At 42.5% G+C, this 24,089-nt stretch overlaps 3 protein-coding genes across 3 annotated transcripts; 1 reads left to right on the top strand and 2 right to left on the bottom strand.

Moving 5' to 3' along the window:
- Nucleotides 1-223: 223 nt before the first annotated feature.
- Nucleotides 224-5,870, bottom strand: nsun4 (NOP2/Sun RNA methyltransferase 4). The gene is made up of 8 exons (XM_078264143.1): nt 5,745-5,870; nt 4,758-4,977; nt 4,028-4,193; nt 3,561-3,715; nt 3,299-3,459; nt 3,057-3,181; nt 2,309-2,441; nt 224-1,228 (listed from the first exon to the last, which is right to left on the bottom strand). The coding sequence occupies exons 1-8, from the start codon at nt 5,838-5,840 to the stop codon at nt 1,085-1,087; spliced, it is 1,200 nt and encodes a 399-aa protein (XP_078120269.1). The 5' UTR covers nt 5,841-5,870; the 3' UTR covers nt 224-1,084.
- A 152-nt stretch (nt 5,871-6,022) lies between these two features.
- LOC144526477 (cytochrome b-c1 complex subunit 6, mitochondrial-like) lies at nt 6,023-7,765 on the top strand. The gene is made up of 4 exons (XM_078263977.1): nt 6,023-6,166; nt 6,418-6,468; nt 7,022-7,183; nt 7,343-7,765. The coding sequence occupies exons 1-4, from the start codon at nt 6,119-6,121 to the stop codon at nt 7,373-7,375; spliced, it is 294 nt and encodes a 97-aa protein (XP_078120103.1). The 5' UTR covers nt 6,023-6,118; the 3' UTR covers nt 7,376-7,765.
- An 826-nt stretch (nt 7,766-8,591) lies between these two features.
- LOC144526475 (ATP-dependent DNA helicase PIF1-like) lies at nt 8,592-23,417 on the bottom strand. The gene is given in 13 exon segments (XM_078263976.1): nt 8,592-8,733; nt 8,984-9,175; nt 13,094-13,239; nt 14,621-14,708; nt 15,223-15,329; nt 15,980-16,119; nt 16,349-16,455; nt 18,918-19,032; nt 20,316-20,469; nt 20,855-20,980; nt 21,282-21,405; nt 22,484-22,606; nt 22,608-23,417. Coding segments are annotated over 13 exon segments (1,899 nt in total). The 5' UTR covers nt 23,037-23,417; the 3' UTR covers nt 8,592-8,685.
- Nucleotides 23,418-24,089: the final 672 nt, after the last annotated feature.

The raw sequence follows: 24,089 nt of genomic DNA on the forward strand, positions 1-24,089 counted from the left end.
TGCACACGCTTTGACAGTCCATTAAATATATGGGGGATTTTTATGAATTATTTCTAGGCTTAAGTGCTCAAGGAAGGGGAAGGACTTAGTCAGACATTTCTCCGTTCTCAGCCGAGATGGACGGCATTTCGCTGCAGCGTCAAAAGACCGATCAAAAGGCGAGGAGAGAAAGCAGCGTGACCGTAACTGACAGCAAAACACAGTAAAGACTCTCACGCTGAGCTGAAAAGGAAACACAACATATGTCGTTTGGTTTTATTAGAGGCTGTTTACTCGGTTACTCTACAGCAGGGGTCTTCAACATTTTTTCAAGCCAAGGACCCCTTAACTGAAAGAGAGACGGAGCAGGGAACCATACTGCATATTATGTATACAATGTTGCATATTAAACTGGGCCTACAATAACGTGTGGGCTGTCTAAAGCCTTAATACTTAGCATAGAATACTGAGCTTTTAAAATAGCCTAATAATTGTTGGCATGATTTTATAAATCATGTTTTAATGTTAAACATGTGGCACAGTGAATCCTTAGGAGTAAATGTATCTGTGGATGGGCTTAGTGAATACCTTACCTATAGGCCAGTAAGCAGTGGGGATTTATATTTGCTAATAATATGTAGGATTTGTGTTTACTGATGTTCATTTTTGAAAAAAAACTTAAATTAATAATTTTGAGGCCCCCCTGCATTGACTCGAAGGACCCAGAATGGGGTCCCAGACCCCCTGTTGAAGATCCCTGCTCTACAGTATTTCAAGAAAAAGCATAAAGGAAACAGTTGGAGTTTGATATTTTTGTTGAGGAGGCGGGTTGGTGGGGTCGGGGGGGGGTCTGCTGTGGTGATATGTCCCCAATAACGTCATGGTCCATGTCCTTTAACTGGATTCTTTGTGTTTTCTGTCCCGTTTAACCAACGGTAGTCCAGTGATTCAGCACTCCACCACCGCGATTGAAAGTTCTCCTTCAGCTGTGCTCCAACAGCTACGGTTTATACATAACATGAGTCAAGAGGATCATCTCATTAGTCCATGAAAGCTGCAACGCAGTCATTCAAAATGTCCACGAGCTTCAGCATCGGTCCACAGTCTATGTGAGCCGTCGTAGCTTGCACATGTAGATGGGGCCAAAGTTAGCGGCTAAGTGTGGGATGACCATCTCACCCAGGGGGAGGTCGGGCGCAAAGTGAAAGGTTTTCCTAAACATGTGTGTGAGGGGTCGCAGATCAACAACCTGAATGTAGATATGATCAGGACAAAGGAGAAAAAAAAAAGCAAAACAAAATAGGTCAAATTATATGTTGTGATTTGGTTCCTGTGTTCATAATCAGGAAGTCCTCACAATCCAGAGGTTAGAACGCTAAGAACCCTAATGATAGCTTATCTTCCACTATTGTTGAGTTGCATCATTAACCCTTTCCCAATTCAGTTTGTGCATCCCCGATTCCTCTCCTCAATTCCCGCCCACAGGAGATACGAGCCGAGGAGTCGAGAGGAGTTGAGGCAACAGGCATTTAACAAACATGAGACATCTTTGCCTCGCGGCAGTCATTTTGAAAAGGGACTTCAATTAAATATGACGTGTGGCAGAGCTACATCAGCTGTTCCATGCTAGTCATACGTTGTATTTTATGATCTCCGTCACATGAGCAACGTGTTCATGGCAACGTCTATATTCAGTTGTAATTTAACGTGTATCCTCGATTATAGCTCCTCCGGGGAGCCTCCTCGATACTCACTCTTTGATGTGTGTAGGAGCCACATATTGGATGTTGTTTATGGTCTCATTTATGTTGTTTGTTGATTATTGTGTTGTGCACTGATATGGCAGGTGGTGGGCGTTTTCATCGCGGTTTGAGCGGAAGTGATAATCTATTTGTTTGCTTCACCTGTGCTCCTGGGTTTTTTGGGCATTGACAGAGAGGGGGTGAGCCTGGGAGCAGAACACTTTCTGTTGACCGCATCATGCGTTACGCTGCATTAACGCAATTATTTTACTCACCAGGTAACAATTACATTTGGTAACTGCGGTGCTAAGTGTATTTTACGTGTGGAAGAAGAAAAATAAAAATCACTGCAATACCATCTCGAGTGCGTCACAGTGTGTATCTCTCAGTGTTCAGCCCCTCGCGGCAGCACTATTTTGGACTGCTTACAGCCGCAATAATGTGCATTTTGGGAATTGGGACGTCCTTTTACATGGCGCGGGTCACAAGCCAGAGGGTCGAGGAGGTACAAATTTGGGAATTGGGAAAGGCCCATTGAATCTCTAGTATACAGTTTTTTGTCGAATGTGTGTGTGTGTTTGACTGACCTGAAGCTGGATGCCGTGGTTCTCTCGAGCCAAGTAGACGGCCTGTTCCACCACACCCAGGTTCTGGATTTGAGAGAGTGTGCAGGTGGAGTAAAGGATCTCCCCACCTGGACAAGCTGCTTCGATTCCCGCCCTGCAGGATGGAGAGAGGCTTTGTTTACGTCATATAAAAATAATCACTTGCCGCCCGGTTTCGCATTGCCAGACCTACAGTATCTCCACAGCGCTGTGAAGTAAGGTCTGGCTACACCACACATACATTCTGGGATAGGAGTAAAAAAAAACAACACAACACTCTGGGTTGTTTGGATTTCTTTAAACCAATCACAATCGTCTTGGGCGGCGCTAAGCTCCGGAGGCAGAGACGGTGGCTCTGCAAAACAGTCTCAGGAAGGAACTTGTTTTGGTGGAACATTTGCACCCCGCAAAGAAAACGCCACATACAATATTAAATGAAGTTAACTGGTCACACCATACAGTAAGGTGAGCTATTTAAATTAACCTGATACATGGTTAAACCTCATTTACTCTTACCAGTGTATCGCTGTGTACTGTGTCCACAGCAATCCCACCAACCAGTCCCAAAAGAGAACGGGGTTAGACAACGGCAACACACATCACCAATTATTCTGGAAGTACTCTGTCGTTGACCCAGACTACTGGCAGTCTTACTGCATGTTGATGTGAAAAAAAAATGGAACCATGTAGAATGTAATGACATTATCTTTATATTTTCACCAAAACTTACAGCAGCAGCTCCAGCTGCAGCTCTGGCAGCTTCCGTCTCTCACCGGTCCTGCTCTTACTGAATATATTGTTGTCGTCCTCCATGAGTGAATGTCTGTCTGTGCTGCAGGGGACGTCAACAAGGACCTGAAGAAAGGAAAGAAAAAAAAAAAAAAAAGGGGGGAGGTTGACAAAGTGGTGGTCTTTGGATAAACATGCAATTAATGCAGGCGCTGGAAACATGATTACGTGACAACGGCTTACTCTGTCGAACGTGTTCCTTTCGATTTCCCCCCACTTGGTGCCATCAAAAGAGGTGATGCGTAGCTTCTCGTCCGTCAAAAGAGGCTTAGGAACGTAGCTGTGGAGGACTTTTCTCAGTCGCAGCATCCGAGACACCGAGGCGTCATTTATGCACAAAAAACCTTTAACGCAGGACGATCGGCGGGGTTAACTGCAACTGAACCGACAGACAGAACGACAGCACTAAGTGAGGAAAACAAAGAGATGAGCGCAGTCCTCTTACCTACAGCCTGGCTCTGAAGTAAAGCCAGGGTCTTGCCTCCGGGAGCGGCACACAGGTCGAGCACATTGTGTCCTCCTTGGACATCCAGCGCGAGACACGGCAACACAGACGCTGCGTCCATCAGATAGTAACCCAACAAGCCACACATGTCTGGTCTTTAGAGGACAAAAAGGACAAGGCGGAATCAGACTGCACTTTGAGTAAAAACTAGGGCTGCACGATGTGAGGAAAATATCTAATTGTGATTATTTTGCAATATGATTCACAATATTGAAGGGAATGTTCATGTTTGTATCATTATTCCCATTTCCATTGTCTAATACTAAATCTTAAAAAATGTAAATGATTACAGTGTGATTTTTGCGAGGATCTGTACCAAACAAAGATGTTTTCTTTTAGTCTGTAGGATGGGATTTGTAGGCCGGGACGTCTCAAATTATTGTCCGATAAGTAACATATAGGCTCACCTAGCAGGCTTGAATCTTGTGATATCCCCTCTTGGAAACACTAGACACTTGATGTTAGGACTGAGCTGTAGAGGACGTAGCCGCTGACTATCGCTGTCACATTTCTTCATAGAAACAGATTCCTCCTCGGTTGCAACCTCTGGTTTTTGCTCCGAGCATGGCTGAGCTGCAGAAACGACGAAGAATGCAGATTTGATCACATGGAGGAGAGAGAGATTGTGCTTTTTAATGACGTGAAAAAAAATGGTGAGTTCAATATTAAGGCTTTCAGAGAAGTAGGATTGGGCGTCGAGGACCGGTTCCAACTTGGAATCGTTTCAAAAATGACTATTCCAACGGAATCGTTTTTTTTAATTTTTTTTATTTGAAATCGTTTGGAAAAATTTGGTTTCTAATCGGTTCGTCAGTTCCAAATTTAACATGCGCAAGTTTTAGTTTCCATAGCGGCCACCATACTTCCAGGCGCTTCTTGTGTTTCAGCCGTGGAGCACAGTAAGAGGCACTCTAAAGTGTGGCTTTATTTTATATTGGAAAAGCCCGGTAAAACTGTAAAAAAACAAAAAAACAACTTGAATCTAAATAAAATGTTCCTCTTATCTGTGAAATAAGCACGTGATCCGCTTCAACTCCACCGCTCAAAGAACCGGAATCGGGAATAGATAAGAACCGGAATCGAAAGGAAGGATCGGAATTGGAAAGTAGAGTAAGCCTTGGAGAAATGCACACCTACTTTCTGTAGCTGTGTCACTGAGGAAGTCCCTGCATCCCTGGGCTTCGAGGTCTGCCAGAACAGCATCGTGGGAGAAATGATTGAGCAGGGCTCCGTATTTCCTCTCTGACAACAAGGCGGCCCGGACTGATGGCCACAGCTGCCCCAGCTGGACGCTGTAGGTGGCGTCAAAGTGCTGCAGGGCCAGACTGGTGGGAGGGTGCTTGGTACGCGTGACAGCCTGTCAGAAAGCAGGGAGGTCAAAACACACACACATTTCAAATGTTAACTTCCTTTGATGTTCTCTTTTGTTGCTATGTGAGATTTTAAAGGACATGGGTAACTGGAAGACCATCTTAGTCTACACTTGTATGTTCTTCAATGGAAATCTAATTAAAGGATATACATTGCATTACACTGTATGAGAGAACAACAGAATCATCATTAAGTTAATGTATGTCTAACTAGACAATTCCATTGATTACTGTACATTTAGCTACAGAAGTCACATCTAGAGATATTGACATGAGTGACACACAGACAGACCGGTAATAGCCTTGTTTTCATGTTGCTGATATCCATCAGTTTTGTTCTTACTGTTAAATTTTGTTAACATGATTGTTGCTTTTGCACTAATGTTAACCTAATGCTCTATTGTCTGCATCCTACTGTACAACTGCATGTAAATGTGTTAGATGTCTCCCTGTTTATGAGCCTTTGCAATACTGTGTGTCAATATGGTCATGCTAATAAAGCCTCTTTGAATTGAACTGAATTGACATTATTTTAACTTTTTAAATTCAGGGGCTAACATAACTCTCTATGGTTAAATTCGCCAAGGTACACATAGTTATTGTCAAAACATTTTTTTTATGTAGGCTACTCTTTGTGGCTAGATATGCTGGACAGCTGCAAACATAAATATATGTTACATCTCTGAGGGAGGACATTGTTTTACAGATAACGACCATTATCAATTGTTTATCTATTTCTGCATTGACAACATACCCATTTTTGCTTCACTCGGTTTCTTCTTGGCGTTAAACACCTTAAATCTTTAACTTTTCTTAGTAGAAGTCTGGAATCCAAGAGCAGCGCCATCATGCCGTGCAACAGTTTTTTCGGTCCGTCTTCTCCGACAGCAAAACCAAAGTTCCGCACGCTTTATTTGTATGGGCGGAACTTGCTCACCAAATCTAAATCAATGATTGGACCAGAGCAACTTCAGTCATCACTTTTAACCAATAGGAAACGTTATCCTGTGATCCTTCTCGTCGTTTCCTGCGCGTGAACGACCTCACGTCCTCGAAAAGCAGTGCTGCTGAGGAGCTTGGACTTTTGTCCTCTGTGCGGGTTTTTGGGCAATTTTCAGAGCCGTAATCATGGTTTTCGAGAGGAAGATGATCACGTACGACGACCCCGAAGAGGAGGTACTGAAAAATACCAATATGTGTCTTTTTAGTAGCTTTTTGAACGTGTGTATGGCCAAGTTAACGTTACCCAACTCAGCGTAGTAGCCCGACTCTGCTGGTCAGTTTAGCGGTGCAACGTTAATGTACTGTGACTTGAGTGTCCGCTGGTCTTGGTTTGAGCAGAAGTTTTAATACAACCCATGATGCATTTTAAAAAGTTATAATTTTTTAGACCAAAGTAATTCAATTATATTGTTGTCATTGACCAGGAGGAAAATGCTGAGGAGGAAGAGGAGGAGGAAGAAGAGCAAGACATGGTGGTAAGTGACATTGACGAAAAGTGATAATTCGGTTTGGATACAATTATGAGACAGTACAAGGTCTGGAATTTTTCATGAATACTTCTCTACAATTAAGATCCGAACATTGTACTTTTTACACCACTACATTCATTTGAAGGCTTCAGTTTATAGTTACTTTGCAGATTAATATAATCAACAAATTATGATGCATAGGCTTAGATAGGACTTCATTGGTCGTCATGGGAAATGCACAAGCTACCCAGCAGTATGTAAAGTAATGCATAAGTAAAAGTAGTATGCTACCATGCTTCAATATATCAGTTTGAGCACTGGCTTTTAATTTGTAAATCTGAAGAATCAGGCTTTGATATCAAAGGTGGAGACCAGGAATTATGTTGGTGCAATGTTGCTGGCAGCAGCTGTAGCGTTTAACATGTGTGTGTATATTACCGGTTATGTGATTAGTTAATTTGATGGTTAATTTATTGTAAAAAAATATAAATAAAAGATCTTCATGATATCCTATTATATTTTTATGGATATAGCACATTTGCTTTTTGTCCCTCCTCAGGACCCTATAGAAACAATACGAGCCAAGTGTGAGCAGACTGAACACTGTGTGCATACCAAGGAGCTTCTGGAGACATGTGAAGCCCGAGTCGGCTCCCGATCCAACACTGCTGAAGAATGCACAGAAGAACTCTTCGACTTCCTGCATGCACGGGACCATTGTGTGAGTGTGAAAGTGGAGAAAATATGATGTGCCCTTTTCCCTTTCAGTGCCCAAACGGCACATGAAAAACCCAGACTCTGACTTGATTTTTGAAAGCTCATTTTCGGTGCCTGTGTCTTCCAGTGAAGATGCTAATTGTGTTCTCCTTTGTCTTCATAGGTGGCGCACAAGCTGTTCCACCATGTGAAATAACCTGCCTGCTCAGCTCCCTCCACTTGCAGCTGTAGACTCTATTTAACTGCTAAACATTGTAAAATAATCAGGACTATTCTGTTCTTCTGTGTATTAATGTAAATTAAGTGTATTGGGTTCCTTGACTAAATACATGCCACTTTTCCTGTATACTGTGCATACTTGTGTTGACTGGGTCAGGAGCAGTATGTAGAATGAGTCACTGCTTGGATAGGTAATAAGTGAATCAGTTATTAAAGGATGTGCAACGAAGGGAATCAAACTATCAATTCTCACTGGTCAGTCCATAAGCAAGAGCAAACATGCTGCTCTGGCAATACAGTTTACCTCAGGTTTGGTCATGGTCTCATCACGAACTGGAAAATAAAGATTTGCAAGAGTGCCAATTCATTGGATTCTTCTGTGTTGCAATTGATTGGGATCATCTGACTGTAAACTCAGTACAAGCATGTATTAAGCTCTGAAAGCTGTCTTGTGGGTTTGATGTACACTACCGGTCAAAAGTTTGGGTCACTTAGAAATTTCCATTACAGGCAGAATACCAGCTGAGATCAGTTGCATTGTTTTTTTTAAACCAGGGCAGCAGTTTTCAGATTACATTATGTGCTTACATAATTGCAAAAGGGTTCTCCAATGTTTTCTCAGTTAGCCTTTTAAAATGATATCAGGTTAGTCAACAGAATGTGCCTTTGGAACATTGGACGAATGGTGGCTAGTAATGGGCAATGTAGATATTGCATTAAAGATCAGCCACTTCTTTCTACAACAGTCGAGAACCCTTTTGCAATTATGTAAGCACATAATGTAATCTGAAAACTGCTGCCATGGTTACTGTAAAAAAAACAATGCAACTGATCTCAGCTGGTATTCTGTCTGTAATGGACATTTCTAAGTGACCCCAAACTCTTGACCGGTATTGTATAATGGAAAAATATTTGCAGAATTAGACCCATTTGATACAAAAAACATAAAAACACCAATTACCTTATGACTACGTCCTAATGGCAGGGCACTAAGAAGGCTCTATGACAAAAACAATGCTCCATGCAGAGATAGAGGTTGACTAGAACTGTATTGAATACATACCAACAATCATGATAATAAATTAAAAATAAAGCATAAAAATAAGCTCATAAAAAAAATAAAAATGACCAGAAGGTGGCAGTAAGTGCTGCCGGTTAAAAGAGAAACCGTGAGGTTGTCTGGTTGCAGTCATTTAAGAAAAGCAAATTGTCCCAAGAGAAATAAAACAGGATGCTAACTCATGCACACGGTGCATAATGTCACAGAGGATGTAGATGAATTCACCTTCAAGAGTTCTCTTTGTTGCTGTTGCCGAGAAAGTCATCCATGGAGGCCTGCAGAGGGCAGTGGAGACAGGAAAGAGACCGTGTGTGAAAATGTATTTTAAAAAGAGAGATCTTGTGCAGCACTCCAGTTGTAATGCGACTGCTACTAAATATAATATGGTGTTATGCCTCAATTGTGTTTCTACTCGTCATTACTGCGATCCTACAGGAATTGCATTTTATTTAATGAAAAGCTGAGTTATCAGTCAACGCTGTCTACAGGCAATGGCAGTGACACGAGGACGAGGTCTGCGCGCACCTGCATGAGCAGCCTCTCCTTCCTCAGTTTCTTGTAGAAGACGAGAACATCTGGATCTGCCCTGACCACGCGGGGGTCAAAGTCCATGACCCTCAGACCCTGCAGGCTCCGAGCCCGAGACAACGCCACGTAGGCCTGGCCACTCTCAAACACGCGCGCCAGAGAGATCTCCACACAGTCGAGTGTCATTCCCTAAAACAAAAAACAACCATCGGTTACAGGTTAGGGACAAAACTATTTTACAACCCAGAATGTATTGGCATTTTGTAGTTCAAAAACAAGCATTGATTGATTTGATAGATATTCCAGTATTTGAAATAAAAACGTGTCCAAAACTAGGATTTAAAACACTGGCAACATCTCCACCCCAACACAGATTCTCAGGGATACGCAGGTGTGGGATTTCCGTCATTTCACCCCCCCCATGCTTTAGCCCCTCTGCTGTAGATGAAACATCGGTGACACGTTGGGTCGTGACCAATGAACTCAATTACCCAGAGGGACCCTTTCTTCCCCTCCAACCAATTTCAGAATGTGAGGTGAGGATATGGGTTTGCTGCGGAGGCTGGTGGGGATTGACGATTACACAGTTACAGCTCATTTGTGGGCAGCTGTAAAACTAGGTCGGTGTAAGCATTGTTGTGCCAGGGCTCACTCCCCTAACCTGAGTTTCTCTCCGGCTACTGCGTCATTTGGAAAGTGTGAGTAGGAACTTCCGATACCATTATTTTTTTTTGCCGTCACTAGAAAGCTCACAGACCGATGACAGGTTGGTGAGCCAAGTTTAAGAAAAGAAATACAGCATCTCTAATTTCATGCTCAAATGCTCATAACATAATTGTGCCACTGTCATTTCATCGCTATATGGCACAGTGACCGTCTGTCCTTCCATCACAGTGAGTAGTAGAGTAGTGGTAGAAATCGTGTGCATAGTGTGTTTTCTGGGGACAATTTGACCCCAGCATCTTCAACCTCAGGAAAATGTAATTTACAAAAAAAAAAATTTTTTTTAAAAAATAACCAAATTTTATGTGTCGGGTACTCTACGCACCTTTGTTGATTACCTAAATACTTGATAAAACATAACCCTATTTTGGTGCTTTTTATTGGCTTCATTACGGAAGCTTCGGCTAGTTTTCTCTACTGTCCACAACATTGTTAGCTTCCTTTTCAGCAGTTCATCAACCATAGCATTCAATTGGGAGAGAAAAAAAATAAAAAATAAAATAAAAAAAAAGATGATTACTAGGGATTCTATGGACCATTTAGTCCTTCTGCCATGTCTAGTATCGCCCTCACGCCCTGATTCCCTGTAGATGCTTTCCCAGTGTACACCTGCGTGCACTTTGGCATAGCTGGACTGTGCATGCTGCCCATATTTTGATACCGTATTTGTCTGTTTCTTTGGTGTGGGTTTGGCAGCCCTCTTCCGAAGGCTTTCCGTTTCTTCACCTTTTGACACTCCTGTTAAAGTGGGTCACATCCAAGTCTTTCCAACTGTCCCCATACACTTCGATGTGTGCAGAGGGACTATAACAGCTTTCCGTTTTTGGAAGGCAACGTGTCCACTCTTGCCAACGCCAAATTGACCCCCCCCAAAGAACACGCAACAGTAACAGGACATTAAAAATAGATCATGTTAATTTTATGTTTGCCTAGTTGTCCCCATTGAATTAGGCAGTGTCATTCAATATAAAAGCAAAAATAATGACACATTTAGAGACCTTAAACAGGGTCAAATTGACCCCATGGATAACAGGAGGGTTGAAACTAGGGCTGCACAATTAACCTAACCAAATCTAACCATTCTGAATGAAGTACTGTGGTGCTGCAGAGACGTCCTGGGCCTACAAATCCCATCCTACAGACTAAAGGAAAACATCTTTGTTTGGTACATATTCTTGCAAAAAATATTTACTAATACTAATTCCTAATTTAGAAATTAGTATACAGAAAAAAAAAAAAGAAAATCACCCAACATACTAGTGAGAGGAAATGATACATATATGATGTCAGATGTCAAACAAACTGCAATGTTGGAAAGCTACAGCCCATCAGGTTTACACTGTACTCTAATAGCATTTGTACAATCCATTGTATAGCAACATCATCTTACTTTGCCTTTACTTAAGTTTTTATTTCTTGCACTTTTAGCGGTGTTACTTTATATACACTCATTGGCCCTCTTCCCCCCCCCCCTTACTCTTATTTCTGACTATGAGTTTTTAATGAACAACTTCCCTGAGGGGATCAATACAGTATTCTGAATCAAACTTCACAAAGAGACATTTATCAGATTTAATACTTTTGTTAGTCCAAGGTTTTTTTTTGTTTTTTTTTAAAAACCATTTCACCACCACCCACAATTTCTCTGTCCATAATCTCTTTCCAGCTCTGATCAACTCCTCCATTTCCTTTGTGCATTGCAAGTATGCGTCAAGAGCCCACTCAAAAAAGGGACTATTTGTAGCTACAGTCTATGATGTGTATGCATCTTGAGTTTGAGTGGACTTCATTTTGTCACTTCTATGTAGTACTAGTGTTTACCAACCGGTAAAACCGGTGTTATGATGTCAACGCACAGTATTTCAGCCCTCACACGACCATGTTGACGACGTGAACACTCAAGTCATGAACATGGGGATCTTTACCATCCATCACATAGGATGGGAACGTGGCATTAGCATGCTAACATTTGCCAATTAGCACTAAAGAAAGTACAGCTGAAGCGGATAGAAATGTCAGTTTCTTTCTCAGATTGGACAGATAGTCTAACTAGCTGTCTGTCTGGATTTACCCTGCAGAGATCCGAGGAGCAGTTAACCATAGTCCTCAGAAATCCACCAGAGCTTAAAATTACAACACAAAGAAAGTGGAAGGTGACGGACATCCGGCGGAATTTCATGCGGCAACAGAGCTATCCAGGAAGTGGATTATAGACTACCAGTTAACCTAACCGGCCCGTCTTTGGGCCGTGGGAGGGAGACGGAGGCTGACACGGGGAGAACATGCAAACTCCACACAGAAGGACCACAGGCGGCCTGTGAGGAGACCGTGCCAACCACTGCGCCACCGTGCCGCCCTAGTTGTTAACACATTTCACTCTTTTTAAAAAAAAAAAAAAAAAAAAAAAAAAAAAAAAGGTCGAACTCCTGCTGGAATAGTCAGGGACTCAAACTCTGAGATTCATCATCTGGGAACCAATAACTAGTGATGGCCAAATGAAGCTTCATTAAGCTCGGGAACCTTTTTTTTATTTTTATTTTTTTTTATTATTAATCTCACTAAATGGCGCTCTCGAAATGGCCAGTCTGTGTGCTGAGAGCACCAGAAAAAAGAAAATGCTTCATTTGGCCATCACGACCAATAACGTCAGCACTACATTTTGGGCCAATCTATCCGGTAGATGTTGGGATATTTCACTGGACACGTGAAAACTCTGGGCCGCTAGAGAAAAAAGGTCTGAAAACAAATTTAGGATGTATCCTCTGTGCATCATGAATGTCTATACAAACAATGTGTGTGGTCATCATTTCTAGCCATTGTCAGTTTCATGACAAAGGCTAAAAGATGAAGAGTTACCTAGCGCTGCAAGTTTTTCATGTTCTCCACTACTCTGCTAGAAATAAAAGCTACGGATAATAAACTACTAGTACTGAATTCATAGAAAGGTTTCCTTTTATACCTTTTGTAAGGAAGTTATGAAAGAGCTCTTTTCTTTTTATCTGAACAAAGTCTGTATCTCTGAGATTGCTTTCAACATCCATCACCTGTTGAATGGATCGCCGACCTTAAATGACAGGCCATAATCTGGACAATGATTGAGCTTCAAGGCCGGTTCACACACTGCAATCAAACCTTGAGCTAGTTCTAGCACTCTAGCAATAACAAATGCAATACAAAAGAAAAACATTTAAGCTAAGTGAGTTTGAATTGCCATCCATCAAGCGAGTCATGCATTAAAAAGAAAAATGCACAAAAGACTGGTGTCCCATGGCAACACCGAACAGTATCTTCCTCAAAGAGAAAGTAATGCCATGGTAGGGATTTGGTGAGCATTCGCCTCAGTATGTCGGTGCGCCCTGTGGCTGAGGGTGAGCGCGTACCGACCTGGCTCTTGTGGATGGAGATGGCCCAGGCCAGTTTGAGTGGCAACTGCTGTCGACTCAGGTGGACCCCCCCGCCGGACTTAAACACCCAGCGCTCAGGCTTCAGCACCTCTGTGACACCACACAGGAAACGCACATGTGGGAGTCCTGGGGAAGCAGGCAAAGAGTCAGCACATTGATGGATGGATGAGAATCTAAAATATGACTATTTTTATCTCAAACAATCAACACACTGTTAAAAAATAATATACAATTAAAAAAAAGAATTCTCTTTCTAGCTGATTTAAAAAAAAGAAGAAAAAAAGAAAGAAAACAATCTGATTCCAACAAAGAACAAAAAAAAGGATGAGTTAGAGAAGGAGCAGGCAGAAGGATAATGCTTATATAGTCCTGCATCAACTTTACAATATCACATTATCACAGAAGAAATAAAAGATGTCTTTTAATCTAAAAAAAAAAAAAAAAGACAATGTGGTATTTTCATTTCACTTCTGCCTGACCTGCTGATACAACATGAAGGACCTTAGGCTTTCTAGTTTGGATATTTTTTAAGTGGGGTTATATGGAGGTACTTATCTACAGTAGATGACGGTCAGCACGCCCCCAGTTTGGAGAAGCAGGCAGGCGTACCGACACGGAGGCTAAGCTAACGGACTGCTGTGGACCGCAGCAAGACGTATTTCAGCCACCTAAAATAAGAGGCCTACATAGTCAATGTGGTTTATGTGTACACGATATTTAGAGTATTTTCACCGCTCTCCCTTGCCAACAAACAGCCCTCTTGGCTCGCCACCAGACTCCTTTGACAAAAACGCTAATTTAACCTCACAGAACACAGGAGTTGCTCGTCTACTGTTGCCTTGATCGGTTAGTTTGAGTTATTGTGTGACTCTGGCGTTTTTAAAAAAGGCTTAGTTTTGGATTCACCAAAGTCACACAATAACACAAACTAACCGAACGAGGCAGCGGTAGACCAGCAACTCCCGTGTTCTGTGAGGTCTCAAATGTTTTTTTGTCGAGGGAGTCTGGTGGCTTTGCAGAGATGAGAGATGAGCAGAGATGGATAGAAGGGCTTCAGTTCCCTGTAGGAAGGGACTGTTGATGGCAAGGTAAAGCGGTGAAAATACTAATATACTGTAGCTTACACTTAAAACTGTTTTTTTTTTTATTTATTTTTTTTTAAACTGGGCCATTTTTAGGTGCGTGTTTAGCTGCTGCCCTCTTCCACAGCAGGACACTGCTTAGCTTCCGTGTCGGTACTCCTGCCCGCTTCTCCAAACTGGGGGCGGGCCGAGCGCCATTTTTACTGCAACTAATACACTGACTATGGAAAAGTACATAATCGAAAGTATCCAAACTATCCCTTTAAGTTCTTCTGTTAAATATCCTCCAGTGACTATTCCTATAAAGTCTACAGTTGTCACCAAAGGTATAATTACAACTAAATATAGAAGATAATCAAATTCTGGCTTTTCAGAGAAAAATATTTCTGCAATGCGTTTCAAGGGGAATAAATAAAATCCCGTACCATTTTTTCCAGACTCAAAAGCCACGACAACCCCCCGCGCTCCGTTCACCAGACCTCGAGAGACATCCTGGTTCTTCGTCAGCATGACCTTAAAAAAGAAAAGAAAAGAAAGAACAAGCAGCATTACATCACAGAGCGTCGCCTCGACTCAAAACTGAGCGCTGTATTCTCGACACAAGGACAACGTTGCACTAGAGCTGAGCGATATGGAGACAATAACATATCGCAGTATTCTTGTCCTAATACCTCGATGTCGATATTCTCGGGTTGACAATTGGTGCTTTAACAAAATATCCTCACACTTAGATTTAAGATAAATAATCTTCAGTAATGTAGATACAATGACTAAGTGGGTAAAGGTAAAAATAATAGAAGAGCTAGAACAGTGTGGTAACACAGAAAATGACATCACTTTACTGTAATGCAGCCTTTAAAACCAGGAAAAGACAACACTTAAGCCATTTACGATATTACGATTCCCAAAATCTAAAACAATATCTAGTCTCATATCAATATAATATCAATATATTGCCCAGCTCTACGTTGCACGCCAAATTGCAGAGGGTGTGGAGCATAAAGAGCACACACACACACAGGCTCACCTGAGCCCCCACTTTGAGTTGGATCAGTTTGCCGACGGGGCTGTGAGCGTCGATGGCCTTCACCAGGGCTGGGTCGCTGTCCAGAGCCTCAAACACACGCGCTGACCCTAAGGGACCAGGAGACATTCATTACATAAGATAGTAATACAAATAAAAATAGGGGAGTTTTACATAGAAAATATGATGGGACACGGGCAAACAAGTCGTGTAAAGAACCTAAAGATATAAAAGTATGTAGGGCTGTGCAACTAATCGAGTTTGGATCATGATTTCAGCTCCTAACGATCACAAAAACCATTACTCTACTCACACAAGTCGCTGAGTAATCGGGTTAGATAATCAGGATTTCAATATTGACCAAAATAATTTGGTTTGTTAATGATCGAGCAGCCCTAAAAGTATGAAACCATAAACAAGAAAATGGTTACAATTTTTTTTAAATAAAATCATGACAAATTGTTGTTCCCCCCCCCCCCCAAAAAATAAAACTTCTGCCACAGGTAGGTTGAGCACTCTCCATCATTTCCTGATGCAGCTATACGCTTTCAAAATAACAACAGTGTAATGGAACAGGATACAACAGAAAATATGTGGCGTCTCGCTGAGACTGAAAATATCTGGAGGAAACCGGTTTCAACAAGTTCCCCCAACATGACTCAAGCCATCTCCTTCGTCATTTTCACCTCCACCCAAGCCAACCGAAGTAACGCCCGTTTCAAGCTGGAAAAACAAAAAAAGTCTAATGAACGCTTCGGACCAGGCAGCTGCTGGAGTTTCTTCTCGTTGGTGAGCTCCACGTCGTCCTTGTGCGTGCACAGCCTGGTCGCTAGGATGCCGTCCCTCTCGATGTGATGGTAGGCGCTTCCCATCAGCGTCGCGGTGACTTCCTCCGTCACCCTGGGTGGGGTTTATGAAGACAGAAAGACAATGTTTGCAGCATAGCACAAATGTTCTGTGGAATACAAAATGACCTGCCACAGCTCTAATTGCATGCATGTAATGCACTTAGTTACAATAGACAGCACATTACACCGGACATTTGATACGAATGTGTGTGCACACTGAGTCCACATTAACTGTATTTAATAAAAAAAAATAAAAAAAGAGAGAGTGCTCTTGACTTTACCTGCCCACTCGCACTGACTGCAGGAGGGAGATGAAGGACTGGTCCGTTTGCCTCCGCACCTCCATTAGCTCCATGTTCACCTGGATGACCTTACGCCAACTCCTGGCCTGCAGGAGAGGAAAAAGGATTGTTTTTGTTTTTCCTCGCTAAATATCCACGCATGCTCTTCAGGAAGTAAGCAGTTAGTCTGTGGGACAGATGCCGATTGCTGACTCATGGCAACAGCATAGAATATATATTTGTTTAAAACGAACCCTGGAGCGTTGGTTCCGGTTGGTTTGGGGTGGTGTGAAATAGAGTCTGCCCGATAAAGGATTTTTAAGGCTGATAGATACAAATATTTGGTGATTTGAATTATCCAGAAACCCGTAACAAAACAAACTAACATTTCCCTAACAGTAGTCATTTGTGTGTCCTCACTAAAATAATAAGTTTATTTTTAAACTGCATTGTTGTTTTATTGCTGCAATAGAACAGAGGAACATCAAAATATATTAAAGTTCTGATAAATAAAATGTATAAAAATACAAACTTAAGATATGAAACTTAAACAAGGTCCCATATGGTGAAAATGGGTTTTTAAATCCGGATTCTGTGCGTCGTATAGGCTCGGGGGTGTAAAGTAAAAGCTGTGAAAATGTGAAATCGCTCACTGCCGCCATTTCTCTACCCCCCCCCACAAAACTAGACCGCCTCCCAGCTAAACGGGCCAGTTAGAATTTGATGCATTTGCTACGTAGAAACCGGGTAACCAATGGGTGTCGTGTTCCAAAAATCGACCTAGCCCCCGCCCCCTTTTCCAACGTTCGCGTCGTGCCGCTGACAAGAAGCGGGAGTCATGTCAGGAGTTAAGTCGTCCCGGAAAACCGGCCATGAGAAACGCATCATTCCGGGGCGCCGAGTATCAAATACATCACTGCACGGCCTTCCAAGAAGAAAAAGATGTCGCTGACAAGTGGATGGATTTTATTTTTGGAGACTTGCCTCAACCTGTGCCAAGTCAGGCTTTTCGGCTACGTACTGCACATTTCTCACCGTAGTTCGTACTGAATCAGGGGCTCTATGATGCTGGAGTCGTATCAAAACTAGTATTGATGGAAGGATCCATTCCAACTATTCGGGACCCTCTCCCAAGCATTGAAATGGTGAATAAAAAAAAAAACTATTGTATTAAACGTAGATTACTAGCGGAGTTGATCATTTCGTTTCGGTTTTTCCTAATGTTGGTTAGCTGGCTGTGGCACCGCTAGCTAAGGGGTGGCGACTGCGCACATTATAACATTAACGTTAGTTGGCTACTGAACTAACGTTTGTACTGTAGCCAAGTTAACTGTATAGTAACGTTACCTACAAAGCAAACAATAGTGATGTCGCCTACCATTTTAGTTTGTTTGCAATATTGTTAATCTCGGGCCAAGAGGAAACTATAGATACTCTGATCGATTGTGTGAGTGCATCACATCGTCTTTTCGCAAGATGGCGGAGCACGTTTACTCAGTAAGCGGTGTTAGTGTTGTCGCCGGGTTCAAGTCTGTTTTTTTTTTAGGGGCAAAAGCGCCCCAAAGTCCCCGGGGAGGTGCTAGCAACTTTTTTTCTCTCCACCCTGTTGTGAGACAGGACGCGCCGCGGCTCGCGATTTGCAGCGGCCGATGTATTTTCTTGGCGAGTGAAAATGGCAAGAAAGTAGACTGATAATCTTTTATAAATGATATAAATAAAAGGTTACGTTCTTGATATAAATGACCGATTCTGTCAAATGATAAAAAAAATGCATCCCCTGCTTGCCAACCCTTTTGATTTTCCTTTCTCTCTCTCCCTTACAACAGGGACGTTGTAGAGCGCCCTCTGGTGGACAATCTATGCAACGCCAACACTCATAACATGGTTGAAGGGTGTTTCGTCCGTTTTTATTTTTTAAATATTCATTTATCGGCCATTATAAATGCCAATACCGATAGTTTGGAAAATGCCGAATATCGGCCGATAATATCGGCCCACCGATATATAAGTCGGGCTCTAATGTGCGCCGCCCCCCCCGACTCATTTCTTGGTTCTCCTTCTCCATAAACATGAAATCAAGGAGAGGGTTAACTTTCCCTGCTACAGATTTCCCACCGTGGTCAGAAAGCACAGGGGAGACACTTTGTTTCTCTCACTATGACTCTGGAGTCGCTACTTGCTCTGAAGATAATCACCATCACTCTCTACCACACACTCCCCACGCACACACGCCGGCACTGCTATTCTCTAAAAGAGAACGACGCACAAGAATAAACTTCAGTCCCCTAACGTAGGCTAAGCTCTGCACAACCATAAATCAGACTTAAGACGCGAGGAAGGACAGCAAGTGGAGGAGCTGGGGAGGCAATTAAATGAGGTGGGATGCAACTAGACTGGGTAAACCCAGCCCGATGTGCCGGCGATTTGATTGCGCCCTGCAGCTCAATCCTAAAAGATTGAGCTTGGTCTGGTGATAGCCAGACTAGGATGCAACTATATAGTTGTTCAAATGTTCTGGTATTTCGGTGTAAATGACCTGATCAGCTCACTGACCGACTGGTGGTCTGACCTGGAAGCAGAAGCTGGCTCTTTCCTTTCCCTTAGAAACGGGAGGCAGCTGGAGGAAGTCGCCACACACGATCAGCTGGATGCCCCCAAACGGCGCCGTGGACCTCCGCACCGACCTACAAGAGTGCAGCGAGAGGACGAGTGTCATCAACAGTGATTCCATCTTCTAGATGGATGCAGGATTTTCGTTAGCGATAATATGACGGCCTTCATTTTTATATTTTATTTAAAATCTCATATCAAACCTGCAGTGCAATGTGTCACACAGTATAGCTGACGTCAGAGCGCTGCTGAGGTTTAAGAAAACCCAGGGAATGATCCAATTTAACTGGAACCATAGAAACTCACACAAAAAGCAAAATCGAAAATCCTTCATGCTGGAAGTCTGCTGCTCAAACACCGTCAGCAAAACTCTGAGGAATAGCATGATGTGAACGGGTATTGAGGAGAGGGGAGCCATAAGTCTCTGAAAGGAGTGTGTAAAATCTAAAAAAGTGTCCCCAAGGTGTGTTAGGGGGGAAAAACAAGTTTTTCAACGCTGCAAACATTAAGAGTACGACTTGGGTTATTACAGACATTTAATCATTTTAAGTCGGCCATTTTATTTTGGTACGCAGTTCAAACTCGCAAATCTTACATGAACCTTTCAAAACAAAAAGTTTCAGTTCTATGAATTATAAATGCTGCCAGTCTGAAAAAGCTTTAATGAATGAAGTCACGTCATTTACTGGTGACCAAGTTGTTCATTTGTACAATTTGTGTCAAGTTGTCAAGGATGACTCAACCAGTCAAATGGGTCACTGAGCACTGTGGGTGGGGGTTATAGACCTTTTTCACGGCAGACATGTTGACACGTCATAGTAGGAAGAGCACAGGTGTATTCAAAACCACTAATGATGGCTGCATTCCACTTAGGAGAGGCCCTGGTAGTGTGCATGCTGACTCACTGAAATAGCTCACTGGGACACTTGATGGAACTGAGCCATCGTTAAGGTTATCAGCTTCAGGTTAAGGTGCTTTTCCTACTGTGACAAGTCAACATGCCTGCTGTGAAAAAGGTCAATTGGAGCCATTATAGCACAGTATCCTGAACAGGATATACAATACTTTCAGGAAAGCTTTACTTAAGAATATTACCATAATTCATGGTTTTGGGCAATCTGAGTTACACTACTGTAAATCTCAAATATGTAAATGTAATTTGACAGCTGCGGCAGCCACTTAAGAAGCAAATGAGCATCTGCATCAGAATGACGCACAGCGGGGCGAACACATGTGAAAGCTCTACCAACAGAAAAATATGTACTCCGCTTTACTAAAGACTTCCATTTATACCGATTTGCTGTGGCATCATAAGGACATTTTTTTTTTTTTTTTTTTTTAAAGACCGACGCCTCACCTTGCCACCGCCTCGAGCTTGTCAAAGAACTGGGCCTCCACCATGGAGATCTCGTCGATGATGAGGTGTCGACAGCTGGTCCAGTGCTGCAGCACACCGGGCCTCTGAGCCAGCTCGATGCACTGCTCCAGCGGGGCCGAGCCGGAGCCGATGCCTGGACAGAGACAGGTGGTCAGACGGGGACACAAATGAATAACACCAGTGCAAAGTACTCAATTCACACGCTCTGCTGTATATTGAGATTTAATTAGAAGCATCCGTTAACGTGGAGACACATCCAACACCCCCTCCTCGATTATATTAAAGATTCATGATCGGACCGGCGCCTTCACACAGACATTGTAATGGAGTCAAAGGGTGCAGCTCTACTAGCACAAAAGAAGAAATAGATGCAAAGGCCTTTTGTCTTTATATTAAAAAGGGACAGGGAACTAACCTCTATGCATCGCTCACCACTAATGGGTTATTTCCAGAGACACATTTGGGTCAGTCTTTAAATCAAGTTCATTGCCCCCCCCCCCAGAGACACGACGACTCACCAGCAAAGTTGTGTAACGTTGTTCCTCCAATGTGGCATGCAGCCACTCCTGTGCTGGCTGTGGCAAATGTGCTCTTTGGAGGAAGAGATCCCATGATTCTCTTCAGTAGGAAGGACTTTCCTGTACCTGAAAAACACAAACACATTCAAAAGAGCTAAAAAAAAAACAACAAAAAAACAACAACTATTCTTTAATTGCCAAAAGAAACACACCATAAAATGTGTCATGACAGGAGATTTACATCAGATTCTCTTGCAGATGTGTTAAAGCCAAAATGCCTAAAACAGGCATCATCAGTAACACAATGTCATTCAGTAAGACAAGTTATGCAGAATGTAACATGCAAGCATATTTTTTTTTTTTTTTTTAAAGACAGTTATGACAAACGTGTAACGACAAAATTTAAAATGTATCGTCACACACTTACCTGCACTTCCAGTGAAGAAGATGTTCTTGCCACTCAGCACTGCACTGAGGACAGCCGCCTGTTCTTTATTCAGCTTACGTGATGGCAGAGACAGGATGGGCTTCTTGCTCGGGTTGGCCTTCACCTAAAAACAGTCAACACACAGCCAGTGACACATTTAACAGAAAAGATAACAGAGAGAGTACGTAAAATCTATCCACAGATCAAAATGAGTCCGTTTAAAGCATATTGCACTCCTTTGTATAATGCTCCCTTATGGACTAAGTTTAAAAAAAAGGCAAGCATGCAGAAGCTTAAGGTTGCTTATAATGACTATAAGAGGATACTGCTCAATAAAACCCAGGTGCTCTAGTGCAAGTGACCTGCTTTGTAATGCAGGGGTCAGCACCTTCCAGGCATTATTGAGGAGTCTGATCTACAAATTCATTTGTCGCCCGAACGTCTCCCAGAACAGCAGCGTTATGCTGCTGGCAAATGATACCAATCACCACTATGGAAACACTGGTTTAAGGGTCTTTTATTGAAATGCAGTATTGTTGTTTCTTTTGTTTTTATTTCTCTGTATATGTTCATCTTTGTCTTTTTAATGTATGTTGCATGTCATGTCTGTGTCTTCTGAATGGACCTTGAGTCTGGCAATAAAGTTGATGATGATATCCAGAAGGGGAAAATGTTGGTGCAGTATCGTCTACTTGACAGTGGTGGGAGTATTCAGATGCTTTACTTCAGTAAAAGTACTAATACCACACTGTTAAAATAGTCTTTTACAAGTAGAAGTACTGCATTGAAATGTAACATGTTACTCAAGTAAAAGTCTGTAGGTATAATCAGGAAAACGGACTACAATCAGCTAAGTGTTTAATGGTCTAATCATTTCAGCTGGACTCGTAGGCCGTTAGTAGGTAGTTTAAGTTATAATAAAAAAACATGGTATTTTATAAAGTGCATGTGTTTTGTATGCAAAAATCTTAATTTGTAAAGTAACTAAAGCTGTCAGATTAATGTAGTGGAGTAAAAAGTACAACATGTCTCTCTGGAATGTAGCGGAGTAGAAGTAGAAAAGTGGCATGAAAAGAAAGAACTCAAATAAAAAGTACTTCACATTTGTACTTGAGTAAATGCACTTAGTTAATATTCCACCACTGGTAGTCTACTACTAATAGACACTTTAATGACGTGTTTTGCGTGTGTGTTCAACTCACTGGGCTGAAGTTAGTGTCACTCCTGGACCTTTTGACCTGCTGTCCTGTTCCTGTTCCAGTCATCTTATTGGTGCGTTCTGCCAGCCCTGTGGGGGCCACTTTACCCCTCAGCTCATTCACCTTTCTGGATGTCCTTTTGCTGCAGGGGACTGATGGCCTCGAAGCTGCGGGGCAGACCGGCTTTGAGCTTCTCTCGGCCGCTCAGAGACTTGCTGCTCAGCCGGGCCTGGTGTTTGATGCTCAGGGTTTTGAGGAAGAGGTTGAGCCGGTCAGGGGGGCAATTGGAGATGAGCACCTGGATGTTTTCAGGGAGCAGTTTGACGGTGCACTTCCCTTCTCTGGCGAACTTGGTGAAAAGTTTGAATTCTTTCAAATGGTAATTTTGCGGTACTTTCCCGTCGTGGACGCGGAGGATAATCTCGTGGAACTCATTCCGGCCCAGGATGACCGAGGCTTTACGGATGATCTGCCTCCGGGTGGCCTGGCCGGAGGTGTTGAGCTGCTCCACCGTCACACAGCACTGCAGCTGGCCGCCGTCCTCCCCGGCTAACATCGCAGCAACTTTAGTCCAAATAAGCTACGAGAGTTCACACGTAAAGGCCATTACTGAACAGTTTGCTCAGGCAGTTTCAGGTAAAGATGGCACAGTGGAGAATGAAACAGAACCGTGTTTTGGGGTTTTAAAACCCTGCACTAGTCTGCAACAATGTAATGTCAGCGCAGCTGCTGTGCTCCAGTCAATCAACTCAAACATCAAGCCTCGTGATCTCGCTACATCATTGCATTTAAACATAACCGAGTGGTCGAAATCAACTTAAAATGTAGTCACGGGGGAACTTTCACTTCAGCTCTTACCTTTGTTTTTTAGAACAGGTTAGAATCTTTGTCTCTGTTCCGTTTTCCGTGCAGCTGCTGGTGCCCCACTCCGTGAACTCGAGCACCGATTTTCAAATTGTCGCTGCGTGAATTCAGCCAATAGCTGAGCGACGCTGCGGACCAATCAGGGAGAGGGGGTTTAACAAAGCACCCAATGAAAGAAAGAGAAGGGACGCCCCGCTGGCTGCACCGACCAATCGCTGTTATTATGACTGGCGACGTCATATTTGTGTGAAATACACATGGCTACTATAGAAATAGAAAACCTTTTTTCTTCTTCTTCTAAACAGAATATTTTCATTTTAACAATGTTCATAAGTATCCACACTATAACACGAAATAACACTTCAGTGAATGATGACCATAGAAAAAGTTACATTCAGACATAAGTGTACATAGTTTCCTGGCTTAGGCGCTATTGACCTTTTTTTTGAGCATGGAGAGTTCATTTTGTAGTGCATTCCACACTGAGGGAGTTTTTGCAAACTCACATTTTTGTATATAATATTTCATCATTATTATACAATTATTAACCAAGAATTCAATTTTCTTTCCCTTTAAGATTGTTCCTTACTGGATCGGCTTGGAGGGAAATAGAGAACCTCTTCAATTTTCAATATGAAATAAAGACACTCTGTTATTTTCTCTATTGTCTGAACTAATGTGGGTCATATCCTCACTGTTAAACTGCTAATTGTTCAATATACTGGATTGTGATTTCAACTGGTGG

The sequence above is a fragment of the Sander vitreus genome, chromosome 12 (genome assembly GCF_031162955.1).
Source record: "Sander vitreus isolate 19-12246 chromosome 12, sanVit1, whole genome shotgun sequence".
Lineage (NCBI taxonomy): Eukaryota > Metazoa > Chordata > Actinopteri > Perciformes > Percidae > Sander > Sander vitreus.

Excerpts from the sequence above, each read along its gene's own strand:
- LOC144526477 (XM_078263977.1), top strand. The coding sequence starts at position 6,119 with ATGGTTTTCGAGAGGAAGATGATCACGTACGACGACCCCGAAGAGGAG. Across the intron at positions 6,167-6,417 it reads ACGACGACCCCGAAGAGGAG|GAGGAAAATGCTGAGGAGGA; the intron begins GTACTGAAAAAT and ends GTCATTGACCAG. Across the intron at positions 7,184-7,342 it reads TGCATGCACGGGACCATTGT|GTGGCGCACAAGCTGTTCCA; the intron begins GTGAGTGTGAAA and ends TTGTCTTCATAG.
- nsun4 (XM_078264143.1), bottom strand. The coding sequence starts at position 5,840 with ATGATGGCGCTGCTCTTGGATTCCAGACTTCTACTAAGAAAAGTTAAA. Across the intron at positions 4,194-4,757 it reads CAGTGACACAGCTACAGAAA|CTCAGCCATGCTCGGAGCAA; the intron begins GTAGGTGTGCAT and ends TCGTTTCTGCAG. Across the intron at positions 3,460-3,560 it reads ACTTCAGAGCCAGGCTGTAG|GTTTTTTGTGCATAAATGAC; the intron begins GTAAGAGGACTG and ends CCTGCGTTAAAG.